The 20,281-nt window shown below is 40.3% G+C and overlaps 1 protein-coding gene across 9 annotated transcripts in view; it reads right to left on the minus strand.

Moving 5' to 3' along the window:
• The window catches only part of atxn7l1.S (ataxin 7-like 1 S homeolog), a 99,246-nt gene that overhangs the window by 25,474 nt on the left and 53,491 nt on the right, over nucleotides 1-20,281 (minus strand). For 6 of the 9 annotated variants that reach the window (XR_001935101.2, XR_001935100.2, XM_018255777.2 and 3 more), the window contains one exon: nucleotides 9,270-9,377. The exons of the other annotated variants lie outside the window; for them this stretch is intronic. Coding sequence is in view for 4 of the 6 variants with exons in the window: in XM_018255777.2 (XP_018111266.1) it covers nucleotides 9,270-9,377 (108 nt within the window). In the remaining 2 variants the exon portion in view is untranslated. The remainder of the gene's footprint in view (nucleotides 1-9,269; nucleotides 9,378-20,281) is intronic. 9 annotated transcript variants of the gene reach the window in all.

A 20,281-nucleotide genomic window follows, 5' to 3' on the forward strand; every position in this document is an offset into this window, starting at 1 on the left:
ATTACTCAATAAGAAACCCCAAAGCAATAGGAAATCTTGTAACGTCATTAAAGGTCATTTATCAACACTGGGCAAATTTGCCCATGGGCAGTAACTCATGGCAACCAATCAGATTGCTGCATTCATTGTTCTACTTGCAGATGGCTTTAACAAGCTAATCACTGATTGGTTGCTATAGGTAACTGCCCATGGGCAAATTTGCCCAGTGTTGATAAATGAGCCCCATTGAGTTCATAAGAAATTTCAGAGATTAAAGGTTTTAAATTATTTTTGCAATTACTCAAGGAAGATGTTCTCTTTAATAAAGTGTAGTAATAACAGCGTACGTCTGCTACAAATTCTGTTCTAATCTGACATTCTTTACTTTATTCTTTCTACTTTCACCTGTATGAGAGCAATTAAGGGGCATATTTACTTGGAAAATAAATTTCCTCTTTTATTCCCAATTATCACCACAGGAAAAAAAGTTTATCTCAAAAATTACTACTATTCTGGACAATATTTCTCATGTAAAACTGCAAAAAAATATATTATTTTGCCTGTAATAATTTTCCATTAACGATCAATGATATTTCTTTAGAATCCTGGAAAATTTGCTTTAATTTTGTCAAAGGTTATAATCTTTTACACCACCACAGAGCTCATGTGTCGAATAAAAATAGTGGTATGTAAAAAAAACAACAAATTTAAAAAACAAATTACTGAAAGTGACTTAATTGGAAAAATATCACCAATTGCAACCCCACTGCACATTTAGTTAAATTCACATGAGTATAATTCAGAAACCTAGTAAATAGCAAAGTTACGAACATATAATTCTGGCACTTAAGGTTCACTCATTTACTATACATGAAACATAGGTCTTAAATATTATTTTTCCATTGTGGCAGCAGGATGATTTTTAGTGTTTAAATTGACAACAGAGTATGTCAAAGTAGGTATGGCAGCAGACAGTTCTTGAATTGGTGTCTGCAGCCTCCATTTTTTGTCAGAAAATTTTAAGTTAAAATTAATTAAAAAAAAAAGTTGCATCTTATGTCTATGACACATCAACTCACATGGATTGTTTGGGGGGTTACTCTGATTTGCTCTCTCCCCTCCACACACCCACATGCATGATCAGACATAGGACAGAGGTCAATTTAAATTTGGTTTTGTTGAATAGATGGTAGCGAAGTTAGCAAAGCTCTAGTTGTCATCAATCTTGAATCAAGAATTGTCCTACAGATCCTATTTATAAAAATATTCACCCCCTGGGTTTTCTTGTTAAAAATAAGGTCACACAACCCTTACCGATTAGACTAAACTTCATGTTTTATGCGAGACAAACACTGCATATGAGAACAACACCATCCCCATGATGAAGGATAGTGGTGTCAGCAGCATCCTGTTGAGAAACTTATTTGCAGCAGGCAAGCTTGGTTCTATGACATTAAAATATGAAAACTTCCAAGGGGGCAAATTATTTATAGGCAGTGATTTTTTTTGAATAACTAATTTTTAATTATATATTAATGTTTTTGAGGAGAGCTTTGACCGCATCTTGAGATTTATAATAGTTACATAGGCTATCAGTAGATAAATGTTAAACCAACGTCAAGAGTTCCATGAATGTTGTAAACAAACATATAGGACCATGCCCTGCCCTACACAATTCCAGAAATATCAGAAGCTTACAGGACTGTATATTAGGATAGATACTATTTAATACTAAAGAGGGTCTTATAAGGGGATTTGTATTACTCACCGATAAATCCTTTTCTCGGAGTCCTGTCAAGGCAGCACAGGGACAGATGGGTTAATGCACACTTCCCTTCAGGAGGCAGGATGGCTTTAAAGAAGTGAATTAGTGATGGTCTGCCCCTCAGATCCTCCTCTTCCCTGCATTAGCCCCTCCCCTATTAGTTCCGTTTAGCATAGCTGTAGACCAGTATAAATGATAGAGAATTTTGTGTTTATGTTTTGTTGGTGGGGCTCCCTGTGCTGCCTTGACAGGACTCTGAGAAAAGGATTTATCGGTGAGTAATACAAATCCCCTTTTCTCCGGGAGTCCTTTGGCAGCACAGGGACAGATGGGTTAGTCCCAAAGCATAGAAGAAGGGTGGGCAGTGAATATAGAGAAAAAAGAAACAGACAGGAGTACCAAACAGAAGTTAGACTCGAAGTTGCTCTAACATGGCAGTGACTGGCAGGTCAATAACATTTTTAAGAAATAACTGTCTGAAGAACTTTGCGACCGAATGCCGCGTCTGAAGATGAAAAAACATTGAACTTGTAAAACTTTGTGAATGTGTGGAGTGACGACCAAGTGGCCGCCTTGCAAAGCTGTTCTGCTGATGCCTCGTTAGATAAGGCCCAGGACGTGCTCAGTGCTCGTGTGGAATGGGCTGTGACCCTGAAAGGAACAGGTTGTCCCCGAATCTGGTATGCCTTGGTGATAGCAAGTTTGATCCACCTGGCGATGGTGTGTTTGGATGCTTTTGCACCTTTGCGAGAGGATCCATATAGAACAAAAAGTGCATCGGTCTTCCGAAACTCTGTAGTTCTGTGAATGTAGAACTTCAGCGCCCGCGCCACATCCAGGGTGTGAATCCTGCGTTCAGTCTCCGTCTGAGGTTTCGGGCAGAGGGAGGGCAACACTATCTCCTGGTTTATGTGAAAAGCAGAGTTGACTTTCGGTAGAAACGTTGGTACAGTACGTAGAACTACCTTGTCTTGGTGGAAAATACAAAAAGGTGGTTTATGACTCAATGCCCCCAATTCGGATACCCGGCGGGCTGAGGCAATAGCAACCAAAAAGACAACCTTCAATGTCAATAGTTGTAGGCTGGTAGTGGCCAGTGGTTCGAATGGCTTCGTTTGTAGTACTTTGAGTATGAGGTTGAGGTCCCACGGCGGCGTGGGTTGTCGGAAAGGTGGATTTATGTGGGATGCCGCCTGTAAAAAGGTCTTAACTTCTTGCTGAAAAGCCAAAGGGGTTTGAAAAAACAGCGATAGGGCTGAGACCTGGACTTTGAGAGAATTGACTCCCAACCCTTTATCCAGTCCTGCTTGTAGAAATTCGAGTAGAATAGGTAACCTGCAGGTGGAGTGAGACAACGATTGATTTTGGCACCAAGTCATAAACGTTCGCCAAATACGGTAGTAAGAGGATGCCGTTGTCGGCTTGCGAGCTTGCAAAAGAGTTTTTGTCACTCTGTCCGAAAATCCCTTACGCCTCCAGATGGTGCTCTCAAGAGCCATGCCGTTAGTAATAGGTGTTTTAGGTTGGGATGCCTGTACTGGTCCTGGAGAAGCAGGTCTTCCCTTAGAGGTAGATGCCATGGTGGTGCGATCGACAGATTTAGAAGATCCGAGAACCAGGCTCTTCTGGGCCAATATGGTGTGATCACAATGGCTGTGGTGTTGAACAGACTCAGTCGACGTAGAATCGGATGAATCATGGGAATTGGTGGAAAAATGTAAACCATGTCGAACGTCCATGGTGTTACCATTGCATCTAACGCGACTGCCTGATGGTCCCGGTACCTGGAGCAGTATCTGGGGAGCTGATGATTGAAGCTTGACGCCATTAAATCTATTTGTGGGTTTCCCCAGCATGCAGTGATCTGGCGAAAAACTTCCGGATGGAGGGACCATTCCCCCGGATCCAAAAAATGGCGACTGAGGAGATCTGCCTCCCAGTTGAGTTGTCCGGGTATGTAAACTGCAGACAGGATGCAAGCATGGTTTTCTGCCCATTGCAGTACCCGCTGAGCTTCCTGCCACGCTGCCACACTTCGCGTGCCCCCTTGATGATTGACATAGGCAACTGCTGTGGCATTGTCGGATTGTATTTTGATTGGTCGGTGCTTGAGCAGGTGAGTCCAGTGTGATAGAGACAGGTAGATTGCCCTGATTTCGAGGACATTGATGTGCAGTTTCTTTTCTGGAGGTGACCATTTGCCTTGGACTTTGAGGTGACCGTAAACACCACCCCAACCAATGAGGCTGGCGTCTGTGGTAACGAGGGACCAGTGTTTGATCGAGCAAATCCTCCCTGTCTTGAGGTTTCGTGTTTGGAGCCACCACTTCAGGGATTGCCTGGTAGATTGCGACAGGTTGATTCGGGCCTCGAGATTGTGATGAAGCTTGTCCCACTTTTGCAGGAATTCTAGTTGGAGGTAGCGCATGTGAAATCGGGCATATGGTATGAGCTCTATGGAGGCCGTCATAAGCCCTAGAAGGTGCATGGTTCCTCTTGCTGACAGTTGTCTGTGAGTTATAGCATAATTCGCGGCTGCCTTCAGCTTCCTTATTTTTTGATCTGTGAGGGACACTGTGTGTGTTCTGGAGTCGAATTGTGCTCCTAGGAAAATGATCGTTTGAGAAGGACTTAACACGCTCTTTGTGTGGTTGATGATCCAGCCGTGATCTCGTAAAATTTGGAGGCACCTTTGAGTGTTGTAGGTGGCTGTTTCGAAGGATGGTGATCTTAGAAGAAGATCGTCGAGGTAAGGTAGAATGTACAGGTGTTGCAGTCTCACATGTGCTACTAGAGCTGCCATGACTTTCGTAAATACTCTTGGCACTGTGGCGAGTCCGAAAGGTAGCGCTTGGAATTGGTAGTGGCCACCGAGGATTGTGAAACGCAGAAATTTTTGGTAATCTCTGTGGATGGGGATGTGCAGGTATGCATCGGTGAGATCTATGGATGTGAAAAAGTCTCCTTTTTCCACATTGTTGATCACAGACCTGAGGGATTCCATTTTGAATGTTGGTATGTAAAGATAACTGTTCAGAGCTTTCAGGTCTAATACCGGTCTTACTTTTCCGTCTTTTTTGGGGACTAGGAAAAGGTTTGAATAAAACCCGTGTCTCCTTTCTTGCAGTGGTACCGGTAAGATGGCTTTGGTGGCCAGCATGTCCCCTAAGACCTTTTGCAGTGTCACCCGTGCTGCCGCTGAAATTGGCGGTCTGGAACGCATAAACCGGTGAGGGGGTGATGCTGTGAATTGCATTTTGTATCCCTCTGAAATTACTTTGTGTACCCACTTGTCTGGAGTGGTACGAATCCACACTCCTTTGAACAGAGAAAGGCGTCCCCTACCGCAGTTTCCCTGTCCGTAGGAGAGTAATCTTCATTGATCTTGCGGTTTGTCTGGCGCTCCTTTGAAGGAACGCTTTTGGTAGGACCAATTCGGTCTCTTGTTGGTCCGAAATCCCTTGGAGGTGCTTGGGTAGCTGTTTTGATATGTGTTCTGATATGAGTTTTGATTTTGGGAACGCTGAGGCATTCTGCGGCCAAAGGAAGATGTCCGAAAGGACCGTTTTTGTGGTGGAAAGGGTGATTTGCCCTTCCTGTCTTGTGGGAGGAAGTTACTCTTACCTCCTGTGATTTTGGAAATGAGTGAATCTAACTCGGGTCCAAATAATGAAGTTCCCTTAAATGGTAGGGCAACCAAGTTTTTCTTGGATGCTGGGTCTGCATTCCATGTTTTCATCCATAAGGATCGTCTAGCTGCTATGGATAGAGCTGATGATCTAGCTAATAATTGAAGAATGTCCATGGAAGAATCGCAGAGAAAATGTACAGCATTGGTAACTTTTGATAAATGGGAGTGCATGTCAAAATCAGGATTGTCCGTTGCAGTTAACGCTTCCTCTAACCAGAGTACTAGAGTGCGTGTGACACAGGCTGAAGCTACTGTGGGTTTAAAGGCTGATGTCGTACATGAGAAGATGTGTTTCATAATGTTTTCCGCTTTTCTGTCCATTGGGTCTTTAAAAGAAGTTCCATCTTCTAGTGGGATGGTAGTTCTTTTTGCTAGACGTGCGACTGGTGCGTCTACTTTAGGGACAGTGTCCCATTTTTCCCTTTGAGAATTTTCAATGGGATATAATGTGTCCAATCTCTTATCCTTGGAGAAGCGTTTATCTGGGTTAGCCCATTCTTTTTGAATGGTGTCAGTAATTGTACTGTGTACAGGAAAACTCCTTTGTTTCTTTTGAGTAGAGCCGAAAAGCTTGTCCAAAGTTTGGATTTCTTTGTGTTCTTCTTGAATGCCTAAGGAGTGGAACATGTCGGATAGAAGGGCATTGACAGCATCTGTCTGTGACTTATGAGAGCGTTCAGCGGTCGGTGATTGTTCTGAAACTTCGTCTTCCCAGTCACTATCTGCTTCTTGCAGAATCCCCTCCTCCTCAGAGGATATGTCCTGTGAATGGTCAGGCCGACTTGGTGAAGGAGGACAAGAAGTGGCTGAGGTCATGTGTACCCTATCCTGGGTGTGTTGAATTGTATGCATAGATGCCAATTTATCAATGGATGCAGTCATGCCTAGGATTGATGACTGAAAAGCTTGGAGCCAGTCCGGAATCTGTTTTGGTGGATTACTGGACTCCCCAGTAGCTACTGACTGTTCTGAGTCAGCTGAGGGTTTACGCTTCTTAGAAGTTTGCTCTATGTCCTTAGTGCGTTTATAAGACCTTTTGGCTGTTGCGCCATTGGATTCTTTGGTTTTGGACACTTCTGCAGTATCTGTGAGTGAAGTTAGAGATTTTGACTGCTCAGATGCCATGTTAGGCCATAGAGTTAGGAAAATAGGTATAAGTGTAAATTGCAGCGTTAGCAGAAAAGAAGTGCAGAAAGTAAGTGCAGAAAATAAGTGCCCCAGAAAAATATTTTTCCAATTAAAATGATTGTGGGGTATACCCCTTGTTCCGTAGCTAAGAGGCTATGGGAATTAATAGGAGCAGGGGATATCAGTTGAGGTTGCGTGTCCTGCAAAATAAAATATCACGTAGTGAGGATTGCCCACCATCCCGTGAATCTTTGGCCTTTGTCAGAAGAAAAAGGCTACCTACCCCTTCGTTAATAGTAGCGCCGACTAAGGAATCGTCACCTCACAGACAGCGATCACGCTGAGCAGCGTTCCTGTGCGCGACTGGATGGCGTATGTGTTTGCCGTTGTGCGCATTAACTGCAGTGACTTCCTGTCGGCAAAAGCGGAAGTGCGCTCTGGCTTGAGGCGCGCCAAATGTGAAGGCGCGAAATTCAAACACAGGTGAACACATCCTGTGGACTCGTGGATGCGGCAGCGCTAAGGCATACCTTTGTTTTGGTAGTGGTTATTGGCAGCGCTATAGCATGCCTGAAACCAGCGGCAGAGAGTAAGACAGCGCTGCAGCATGTCTGAAAAACTACTCTGCGAGCTTGTGGGTTCTTTGGCTTACCATGCAGCGCTGTAGCATGCTGTAGTAAGTGGAGCGGAGATGGGTATAAAAACACCCTCTGAAACACTGCAGTTTGTTCTGAAGAACCTAATAAAAAAATAAAAATAATAAAAGAAAGGAAAAGAAAGTAAAATAAAATGATGTTTGGAGAGCCGAGCTCTCCAACATCCTACCTCCTGGGAGCAGGATGGCAAAAAAACTAATAGGGGAGGGGCTAATGCAGGGAAGAGGAGGATCTGAGGGGCAGACCATCACTAATTCACTTCTTTAAAGCCATCCTGCCTCCTGAAGGGAAGTGTGCATTAACCCATCTGTCCCTGTGCTGCCAAAGGACTCCCGGAGAAATACTGATTAGAGATGGGCAAATCTGGGGTTCAACTTCATGGACTTTGTCTTTTTTCAACCTGATCTAACTATGTAACTATATGTGTTAGATCAGGGGTAGGCAACCCGGGGCTCCGGAGCCTCATGTGGCTCTTCATCCTGCTTGCTGCGGCTCGGTCTTGCGGCTTTGCCCGTCACTCCTGGGATGTCTATACATCCCTCCCACCTGCTGGTGGCTTCTTGAGTGTGCAGCCGTGATAAGCTAATGGTTAGCTTACCACGGTCGCACACTCAGGAAGCCTCCAGCAGGTGTGAGGGCAGTATAGACGTCCCAGGAGTTACAGGCAAGACCGAGCCGCAGCAAGATGATTCATTATGGTCCTAACACACTCAAGACAAGAGAGGAAAGATCAGCATGGAGCTTCAGAAACAGAAGTCACATTAAACAGATGAGAACACTAGCATTCAAAAGTGCTATTCAGTGTTTTCATTTATTTCAAAGTAGGCCTACACATACACACTGCACTTCTGTTTGTTGTATTCTGTTGTTGTAACAGTTGAAATGAAAGAAAAGTTAAAACTTTTAAAAGTTTATAAGCTGTGTTATGTTTTGCAGCTCCAGACAATTTTTTTTTTGTGGAAGAGGGGGCAAAATGGCTCTCTTGATAGTAAAGGTTGCTGACCCCTGTGTTAGATCATACCAGGGTAACAAGGATTTCTGTATTGTAACTCAGTTTCTTTTGATTTTGGCTGAGGATTTTATACAATTGGAACATTTTATAAATTGTTTAAAGCATAGTTGGAACATTTTCTATCTCTGTGGAGATTCATATTACTGTCCTGTCATGGTAATATTGTATGTATTGTATACTCCTGGTTCCAGTGAATCAAATTTAAACTCGGCAGTGTGCAATGACATTCTAAAAACTTTGTGTTGTTTACTTTGTGGCAACAAGTTTGGGAAGACTCTTTCCTATTTTACCACCATAAAGCTCTCATACACAAAGCAAGGTCCATACAGAATTAGTTTACTTTGATAAAGAACATGGCTTTCCTAAACAAACCCTGACCTGAACCCACTTGAACATCTGCGGTAACATCCGTGCCCAACCTAACTAATGTGTTTGTGGTTCACTTAAAGCATATCTCATTGTACTCTATCATCTAATAGAAAGCCTTCCAAGAAAAGTAGAAGATGTTATGGGAGCAAATACCGAACCAGCTCAATATCATATCAATAACCTTGGTTGTGGTATGAGATCTTGGCCAGGAAAACATGTGGATACATTTCAGGTGGGAGGTCTGGAATGTGAACGGGAAGTTCAACTTTTCCAATTTACTTCGGTGGTGGGGGATGGAGAAGATATTTTAAGTATCTCTAATTTTAGCCAAAGGATTTTTCCAGATGAGCCTAACATCCAAAATCATATTATTGGGAATTCAGAGATTTAGTCACTATGAGACAAACATCATCCAAAAATAAAAATGTAATGATTCAGGTTAATTTTGACCCCAGATATGTTAGGAGAGGCTCTGATTATGGCATGAAAGAACTCAGAAGAGAGGAGATCCTTGTCTAGAACTCAATTTAATTTGGATGAAAGTGGTAGGGGACTAATAACGGACTCCAAAGGTAGCATCACAAAATCTCCACTTCTGTAGAATGTAATAGTAGCAATGTCATGTTATCAAGTTGAAGGCCTTTTTAAGGTCAGTACAGAACAACATACCTGGGGTCTTGGAACGATGACGTTGCTGAACCAGTTGGAAAACCCTACTGACGTTATCAGTGATCTGTCTTTTAGGAACAAACCCCACCTGGTCAGGATGCAACAACCCTGCAAGGAAAGTATTGAGGCGATTTGCCACTATTTTCGAAAGTAACTTAACATTAAACTTAATTATAAAAAGTGTTTGGAAGTTTTATCTTCTAGGTGGCTACAAGGGGTCAACAACTATCTGATCAAGTTGTCACTGGAGGTTTTAGATGTCAGGAAATTGCTAAATGTTTTAAAATAAAAGGGCTTCAAAAATACAATGGCTTATTTAAGATGTTTTAAAATGATTTCTTCATCCATAAATATTTGTTCTGGGGATAAATGTTGTAGGGAAAGGTCACCTAAGAAAATCAGTAAGGACTAAATAAGAAGAGGTGGGGACTTAAATATATCTATAGTATTTATAAATATATTTAAGTCTTGAGTGCAAATTGCAGGTTATCACACTTTGGTTGTAGTTGTCATTTCTTAAAGATTTTAAGAATCTTTAGGAATAAGGTATACCTAAGTGGGGGACAAATATTGCTAAACTGGGTGTGAACTTCATGTGGGTTTGTTGGATAAAATAATGTCACTGAACACTGTTATTAGTTCTCTCAATATATTAATGAAGCCCATGTAGAAAGCATCAGCTTTGTCCATATCCTAAGTACTTTGCACATATTTTGTTAACAGATGATGGAAACGTTTTATTTTTCTCAGTTTTAGTAATTCAAATTCTGAAGGACATTTTGGAAGTATAAGGAACATAGTAGCAAATAAGCCATCTTCATGTGAGATACTTTTGTAAAGAATAAATGAGAGCTTGGAATACATTTGGCCTTGGTAGAGCAGTAGTGGGTAGATAAGAAAACGTAGAGTATAGCTTGGAGACAGAAATTAAGCACTTGGACAGACCTGAAGTAGACAAACATTCTACTACTGTGTTGACAGTTAAAAGTATATTAGGAAGTTACCACCACATCCTCTGTGTTTAATAGGTTTGTTCAGAGATTAAGGAGATTTTTGTATTCTAGACAAAGCAGAGGTCAGGTTTGGAAATGTTTTTTTAGACAACTGGATAGTACTGGTTACTAGGATATGCCCACCTATACTTGTACTGACTTTTTTTGGGTCAGGAAAATTCAGATCTCAGCTCTTCGTCCATAGGGGTGAAGCAGAGGGCCACTACAGATTATAAACTTGAGAAGCCCTTTCAGATGTAGCACTACAATCCCTTTGTTGTGATGAAGTTGTCTTAGTAGATGTATATCTGTACTGTGGAAGCTATATGCCCAGTAGCCTGTGAGATGTGATGGTAACCTTATTTCCACTTATGAAATTTGCATAGTGCTTACAAAAGGAAACCGTTTTAATTTCACCATGTATGTCTTCCTTTCCCACCGGCAATTTACTTTATGTAATGTGGGAAAGCATTTTCAAGAGGTTTGTCACCTGCAATCATGAAGACTGCAAGTGACAAATTTCCCCATCTGCCATGGCTCTTAAAGGAAAACTATACCCCCAGAACAATGTAGGTCTCTAGAAAAAGATACAGCTCATGTGTAAAAACCATTTTCATAATAATATACTTTTTTATTTGTTGCTTAAATATTCATTTTGGGGGGTTCAGTTCATTTCAGATAGTTTACCAGAAACAAAGTCTTTTATCTATCACCTTCTATTTACAATTTGTGACCGTTTTTTTTGTCAATATTGAAGTTGAAAGTTAAATTTTTCACCTTCTTATTAAAATTGATGAATAGCTGCTAACATCACCCCAGATGCTCATGAGAAATGTATCAACTAATTAAAACAGTTAAAGGGATACTGTCATGGGTAAACAATTTTTTTTCAAAATGAATCAGTTAATAGTGCTACTCCAGCAGAATTCTGCACTGAAATCCATTTCTCAAAAGAGCAAACAGATTTTTTTATAATCAATTTTGAAATCTGACATGGGGCTAGACATATTGTCAATTTCCCAGCTGCCCAAGTCATGTGACTTGTGCTCTGATAAACTTCAATCACTCTTTACTGCTGTACTGCAAGTTGGAGTGAGATCACCCCCCTCCCTTCCCCCCCCCCCCCGCAGCAGCCAAACAAAAGAACAATGGGAAGGTAACCAGATAGCAGCTCCCTAACACAAGATAACAGTTGCCTGGTAGATCTAAAGGTGGCCATACACGGGCCGATAAAAGCTGCCGACAGACCGTGTCGGCAGCTTATTGGCCCGTGTATGGGGCCCCCCGACGGGCTTCACCGATCGAGATTTTGCCGAAAGGCGGCTAGATCACGATCGGATGGGACAGAAAATCCCGTCGGATCGCGGCCGCATCTATTCGTTGATGCGGTCCCGCGATCCGACCGCCCGTTAGGCATCGTTAGGATCCGATCGTTGGGCCCTAGGGCCCACGATCGGATCAGCCCGATATTGCCCACCTCAAGGTGGGCATATCAGAGGGAGATCCGCTCGTTTAGCGACATCGCCAAACGAACGGATCTCTCCATGTATGGCCACCTTAAGAACAACACTCAATAGTAAAAACCCATGTCTCACTGAGACACATTCAGTTACATTGAGAAGGAAAAACAGCAGCCTGCCAGAAAGCATTTCTCTCCTAAAGTGCAGGCACAAGTCACATGACCAGGGGCAGCTGGGAAATTGACAAAATGTCTAGCCCCATGTCAAATTTCAAAATTGAATATAAAAAAATCTGTTTGCTCTTTTGAGAAATGGATTTCAGTGCAGAACTCTGCTGGAGCAGCACTATTAACTGATGCATTTTGAAAAAAATGTTTTTTCCCATGACAGTATCCCTTTAAGAATCTGCACTTTGATTTCTGAGCGGCCACACTGAAAAAACAGATAAAAGAACATTAAACTTTAATTTTGGAAAACTGGTACACAAAAAATGGAAAGCAATTGAAAAGTTAATTTCTGGTGACTAATTGGCAGAGATTAATACCTGACCTTCTGAACAAGGGGACTCTTGTTGACCAAGAGCTGTATTCAGTCTAGTGCCTAGGGTCTTTTCAGACTCTTCAGAAGCTAACCCCACACCCTTGGGATCTACCATATAACATGTGTTTGTTTGTATCTTGCTTTGCTATTTCAGGGCATGAGGCCTGTTGCATACATAGCAGCACGGGAGTGAATTTAGAACTCACTACAATAAAACTCACTTTCTATTCAACCCTAAGGGATTTTTATGGTGATCTCCATTGATAAAAACAATTCTAAAAATCCCATAGGATTGAATAGATGGTTGAGTATTTCTGTGAGGAGTGTGAATCTCACATTTTGATAAATCTGTCCCATAGCATATTAATTCTGGAAACTGCAAACTAACTATAGGGGAAAAAATAAATGTCCAAACCTATAGGAGCCACCACAACCAAACACCATTACATAATTCTTGAAAACATAAACAAATCCTTTACCTGATTAGAATACTATGAAACCCTATCTATTTGTCAATAAACCACAGAAGTAAGCAAGTCTTATACATTTAAGGGAGCGGTTATATGGAGGAATCAGATGGTGGCCTGCATGACATGAGGAAGAATTTTGGCAGGATTTAGCAATATGAAAAATCATTGTATAGGAATGGGACCAGTTATCCAGAATTCTCAGGACTTGGGCTTTTACGGATAATGAATCTTTCTGTAATTTATACCTTAAATCTACTAGAAAATCATTAGTAAACATTAAATAATAATAATAATAATAATAACCCAATTCTGCTTCCAATAAGGATTAATTATATCTCCGTTTGGAACAGGTGCGCGATACTGTTTCATTATTACAGATAAAAAATAAATAATTTATAAAAATGTGGATTATTTGATTATAATGGAGTCTATGGGAGATGGCCTTTCCGTAATTTGGTTTCCGGATAACGGATCCAAAACCTGTATTGTTGATTGATACAAGATCATGTAGGGATGTTTTTAGATTTCAGCAGCTACGCTCATAGTTGCAACAGCATACATCCCAGCTACTGTATGGGACAAATTTTCATCAAACACTAAGAATTCATTTTAATTATTTGTTAGAAGCCATCCCGAGCCAGATAAGTTTTTGATGATGATGATATTTCCTTGGATTGCTTCGGCAGTAGTGTGAGAATGCTTATTCTTATGCTTATTCAGTAAACAAAGAGACCCTCTGGTGCTTAAAGGGTCAAACAATAAAAAGAGAAGCTTGGCAGGCATCAAACACCGCAGTTTAGTTTTACCACACAGCCTTATTTTACCATCAAGCTAGCCAAAATAAATGACCTTCTCTGGTTTAGTAGAAGCAGCAAAGCAGGGCAGAGATAAACAGAATGTAACGTAGGCCAGCTAAAGGCTGCATAATATTATATTGTGTGCTGGAAGGAGGAAATGTGCAGATGATACGAGCAGGGCTCTCGTACGATTACATGGATTACTGCAAGCAAACTGCGTTGATAGCAAAAATAAAGAGAATCCATCCACGGGAGAGAAAACAAACGAAGATTCTGCAGGGTGAACAACAATAACAAAAGCCACTTACAGAAGGAGAAGAGGCTGCCAAGTTAATCTGCCTGTATGGCGGCTGTAAACATGTTGTACTTTTAGGAGGCAGAGTGCTGAGCACTGACACAGCTGCCGTCACACAAGCTCAGTGTGTGCGTGAGGAAGGAGTGTGACTGCTGTGCGGCCCACACTGACCTGCTCCAGGGGAAGACGTAGCAATGCTGATCGTGTGCAGCAACTGTGACTTGTTCAACAGCAACTTTCAGGTCCTACCAGTCGGGTACCAGAAGTTCAGAGAACTGGACAGATGCCAGGAACAATACAAGCAAAGGGGAAAAAATGCTTTCTCCACCCACAAGGCTGTTAATACAGCTAAATGACTCGGTGCTGTGTTCTAGTGGCCAACAAAAGGATATCACTGATATATAGACACAAGGAAGCTCATTCACACCTATTAAGCAGCACTAACTGCCATGTGCATGATCAACATCTCAAGGAAACTGCAATCTAAATTCAGCGAATACAGCAACTCAAAATGAAAGGAAAAGTTAGAAAGAAAGAATCATTTGTGTAGTTATAAATGTGTAATTATTTTAGGTGCAGCCAAGTGTGAAATTTGTGGTAGAAAGGCATGTTAACATATAAAACGTCATACAAATTGCCATTGAGAGATGCCACTTCAAAGCATTTTGCATCAAAACGGCCGCAGTAATTTTACTAGCAGAACACTACTACTCCCAGGTCCACTCTCTCACTGAAAGTTGTGTCACAACAGCAGCTGGAGAAATCCGGGTTGAACATTATATGTTCTTGTTTAACATATAACTGGACATTTACTAAGGACATTCAATCAGATTGAGGGACTGCAAAAGGTGGATTTTACAAATGGAAAAATACACATAAAATTTGTAACTAGATAGCTCTAGTGCTTTACATTTATACTTTTGTCCTGGAATATATCCATAACTAGCAATACTGAGAGCACTCAGGATAGCGAGATCTCAAGGAAACCTTACCATGTCATTCATTTTGTGCAAACTTAAATGTAAATACAAAACTCAAGAGACTTTTACTGTTAATACAACTATACACCGGTTTCAATGTATTGAAATCATGTGTCACCTAGGCTCCACATGGTGCAAGAATAAAACTAGGGATGCACCGAATGCAGGATTCGGTTCGGGATTTGGCCAGGATTCAGCCATTTTCAGCAGGATTCGGATTTGGCCGAACCCTTCTGCCCGGCCAAACCGAATTCTAATTTGCATATGCAAATTAGGGTCGGGAAAGGAAATCACGTGACTTTTTGTCACAAAACAAGGAAGTAAAAAATGTTTTCCCCTTCCAACCGCTAATTTGCATATGCAAATTAGGATTCGGGTTCGTGATTCGGCTGAATTTTCTTGAAGGATTCGGGGTTCGGCCGAATCCAAAATTGTGGATTCGGTGCATCCCTAAATAAAACCAATATAAACATAGATAAAGCCTCTCTAAGTATATAAAGCATACTAATGCTTTTATAAAGTTTATAAAATCCATAACCCCTAATACAGCAATTCCAAAGTGACATGCATATTTATAACCTCAAGTACAGTTATCACAAATGACGTGCATGTTGAGACAGAAATCTGTAACCCCAATTACAACTATCCCAAAGTGACGGTAATGGGGTTTCACCAATTCATCCTTATTGCAGACAGTGTAGGCCACACACATTTCAGAGGCCTTGCATGCTTTCATCACCAGGGAGATGGGCAGTCAGGTAGACAGATAGATAGATAGATAGATAGATAGATAGATAGATAGAAGGGGAGCAAAATTGCATAGTTTCAGCACATCACTTCCAAGTTGAAGAATTAGTACATGAAGTAACTACACTGGAATTTTGGGGGAACAAAAGCTGTATTGCAGGTAAAAAAAATGTGCTTCCTCTCCTGTACCACTGCCATATTCCCCGTGAAGGTGAGGTTTTTTCCTGTCATAGCTGGCATTGTGTGCCTATTACGTAACTTGTACCACCTTCCCCAAATATTGGTGTGGGGGCTGTATATGTGAGAATGGTTGCCATATTGGTGTATAAATAGAATGCTTACTTTGCAAGAAAAAATGTAATTTGTCTTTGCATTATACAATAATCACCTTTATTAAAATCCTGTTTACTAACCCCAATAACAGCTCAGTAACATGGTTTTGTAAATTAGTAATAAAACAAAAGCAAATGTTAGAAGCAATGTTATAGCAATGCTATTGCTTTGGGTGGAACGGAATGTGAATTGAAACATGAGTTATGCGTGCCTGTTAGTAGCTCCATTTTGGGGGAGTTGAATTGGGGGTTACATCACTGCTTTACAATACTTACAGTTACATAGGTCCCTATAAAGCAACGTCAACCACAATAAAAAAACATGCAAAGTAAGAAAAAAATCTAGCCTTTACACTACAGATGTGTGCCTGTGAAACACCAGTCCCCCTTCAGAGTTAACTCCCATCTTACCACAACAACAACAAAAAACTGAAACAGGATGCACCGTTAATGAATGTTCCATGGCAAGATACTTTTTTTTGATCATCATAAAGAGAGCTGGGTGACAGGTACAGAATATAGGTCAAGTCTTTTGCACCTTGAGGTGATCTATTATATTGCAAGCACTGACATTTAGTAGGCTTCTAAACTATACATCCTTTTGACCACAGAGCTTGGCAAAGAAACTCTACCAGTAGTATTTATCAAAATATTTCATCAAAATACATTTTACAGAAACACCCAGGGTCGGACTAGGCACTGGGAAAAAACCTGGTGGGCCCCACCGGCCCAGACCAGCTTTCTACAGCCGGCAGCTTCTGCACTCCTTTGTGATTTGCAGCCCAACGGGGGATTTACGGCTTGAGCAGTGGGCCCCTGGGGGAGGCAGGGGCCCAACACCCTCAGTCCAACACTAGAAACACCTACAAATTAATTCTCTTTTTGGGTATTTTCTTTCTTTTTTTAAATATCTAAAAATATTTTTGGTAAATAATATGCAACAACAGAGAAACATCTTTGGTACATAGTTGTCACTGAAATGGATCAGAAGCAATAACATTCGGCTCAGGGTGTTAATAATACACATTATGTCTGAGAGCTCAGTGAATTTTTGCTGACTGTGTCGAGTGACATTTTGGTTCGCCATGTGTCAATTATGCTTCTTTTTGGGAATTTTCTAATTGCTAAGGCCACTGATAGCAAGCAGCCAAAGCAGATCAAAAGTTTACATATCCCTGAATGTTTGGGTTAATTATATACAATGAAGTTGAAACGCACAGGGTCAGATGGCAATAAAGGCTAAGTATTCACATCTGCACCTTGTGTAATTTGACAGTGTGTAAATATTCAATCATGAATGTAACTTTGCTGGTTACTGAAACATGAGAAAAGCAAAAGAACTATCAAATGATCCATGAGCCTATGTAGTTTAACTACAAGCCAGGAAAAAGATGTACACAACTGCCAGGAAAATTAGTTGAGATACAACTTCTGCTGCAATAAAAGCTTCATTAAAAAAAAAGTGGTGTGGCTGTTTCAGCATGAACAATGAGGACATACTCAGAGCTGTCAAACCCAAAGCATTGTTTTGCAGGGGACACAGAGCGTGCCGCTGAAGATTTTGCTTGATAACTGGAAGTGATGTTACTTGCTTGTGTGCACCACGAAAGTGACTTTATGCACATATGCTCTTCTGTATACTACCCATGCATGTGCCATATGCTCCCTATGACATTACTGAATGCTTACTGCACAAGTGTGCCTGGAAATAAAGAGAATGCGGTAGGGTCATGGAAGACCAGTGGCTAAAATGTGGTAACAACTGAAGGATTAACGCAGTTTACAGCTGTGGATATTCAAACAAAAATGGGCTGCATGGTAGTGTTGCCAGAAACATTGCCACAACAACACCTCAAAACAACACTAAGGAAAGCTTCAGAACTTCTAGAACAAAATCATTTCAAGTGAATTTACCAATGTTGAATTTTAAGGTCACAATCATAAACGTTAGAAGGGTCAACAAATCCTAGAGAGAGATGTATACCAACTCTATTGGTAGGATGAGTGGAACTCTCTATTGGTGGTGTGTGAGCTACAGTGGAACAAGAAAATTAAACAGAATTGATAGCAAGACTAATGCAGCATATTTTAGAAGAAAATGTGCCTTCCTCACAATGGAAGCAGCACATGGGGAGCACCTGGACTTTCCAACATGATCACAAACATAAGGCACAGTTAACTATTTAGTGGCTGCAGCAGAAAAAAAAGGTGTAAGTTCTCGAGTGGTTATCAAAGTGTACTTAACATCATTGTGCCACTTTGGGGAAACCCCTATATGCAGTATTTGATAGCCAACCAAACGGCCTCATTCATAACTATCACAAAAGACTGCAAGTGGTCACTGATGCTAAAGGGAGCAATACACAGTATTAAGATTTAAAAGTATGATAACATTTGAACGGGACAATTGTCATTATCTACTTTATTCCTATGGGTTGTACTTACAAAATAAGCTAAATGTGTTTTGCCAGATCACAAAAATAGTCAATATTACAAATTTTGCCAGGGGTAAAATATTTCTAAACTTATGAGCACATCTGTAGAAAAAAACGATAATATAACTAATTACAGTATCAAGGGAAAAAAATAAAGATCTGCAGTGTGTTTTAATACAAAGTTCATTTTATATTGATTTTCCATTAACTGCTTACTTAATGTACTTGGTTTGGTCTGCCCAATTTTTGGACTGGAAATCTTACTGAATCAATTTCAAATTAAATATCACGACAGAAACGAGTTTTCAGTTATTCAATTTTTAATCCAAACTTTTTATATTGGGAAAATTCATAAAGAACATTTTCCCTTTCAGGTTTTGTTAGATGCCATTTGATAGTTCTAGCAACCTAAATTGTCTGCATAAGAGAAAAAAAGAAAAGAAAGCTTCTAGTTTAAATTGGCTCTAGTCTGTATTATTTGGTTAAGATTGTAGTATGGTCACCAAAAAACTTCTATACCTGAAAGTTTTTATCAACAGTTCTTTAAAACTACCAGGAGTTCTCATTTTGGCAAATATATAGTGAATAAAGTACTCCTTATTGTAAAATATAAGGATATTATTAGTCACCGAGGAGCATGATGGCCTTCGGCCTCGTGCTTTTATATGGTCATGAAACTCCTCAGTAACTCATATTCTTGTAAATTACAAGAGGGGTACTTTATTCACTATATAATACAAAATAGCCATGCATATCTTGTAAATTATATAATTATAAACAAAAAAATGTTTAATAATGTCATCAGTTATAACTGGTGCTCAGCAAATTAATTTAAGTCACAACTCACTGAAACCTTAATATTTTAAATAACGTACACCCTGATGTAAAATATGAGGATTAGATGTCACCTTGGAGCTCTATGATCTGTATAAAAGAACTCTGCCTTGTGTCTTTACTAGGTGATCAAACTCCTTGTAAAAACCTTTTCATTTACAATAGCAAATATATTATTTCTAGTATATTGCTTGTAGGGATCCTGGGATTTTCATCCTCACCAAGACTGCAGATGTATTTTGTGGTGGTATAAACCATTTCACTGGAGATGTGTGGTGATTCCAATTCTAAGCCATATAGGTAGACTACCATTCTATAATGAATATAAAAGCAGAACCCCCTCCACTTTATGATTTTCAGGGGACCAAAGATTTGTGTTAAAGTAAAACATATATAGGTGGGACCACAAAAAAAAGCAATGTAAAAAGAGGGAAAACTTAAAATTGAGGTTTCACTGTACTATTATACAAATGTTTTAAAGGTAGTAAGCAACATATGGTGCTGATACATGATAGCACATAAATAACTGTTGGACATGCCATTCCCTTTAATTGTTGTTTATACACAACACGAGATGTGGCTGTTGAATTCCTTTTATGGTGACCATACATAGTATCGGCTTTGCGCAGGTTCACAGGTGGGATACCTGTGATGATTATCCTGACCATACCTGATCCTTGAACTGACCAACGATATCCATAGTACATGGATATCGGTCAGTATCAGTGGGTCGCCATATGCGCATGGGAAACCATACATTCAACCAATTACCCATAAGTTTAAGACAGCTTTAGATGTTAATTATAATTGTTAATAATTCTGGTTACTGAGAATTAGTAAACGTGTAGTGACATATACTCACAAGACAAACTGTGTACTAGTTAGTGGTGCATGACCAGCTCTGCAACCAGTATACCCTATAGCTTTACATGCTATAGGAATAATCCTGTCTAAGAAAGTTGCAATTCTCAAACCGGAAATGGAGCTACTTGGCAAAATGGATTTTACTATGAACATTTCTTTTCTTTCTGAAATATATTTGTCATTTTTCTCTCTGCAACTGGTTATAGAATATGAAGTGAAAAGAATACTGATGATGAAAATGCCTCTTGGTTGAAAGCAAACATTAT

The sequence above is a fragment of the Xenopus laevis genome, chromosome 3S, assembly GCF_017654675.1.
Source record: "Xenopus laevis strain J_2021 chromosome 3S, Xenopus_laevis_v10.1, whole genome shotgun sequence".
NCBI lineage: Eukaryota > Metazoa > Chordata > Amphibia > Anura > Pipidae > Xenopus > Xenopus laevis.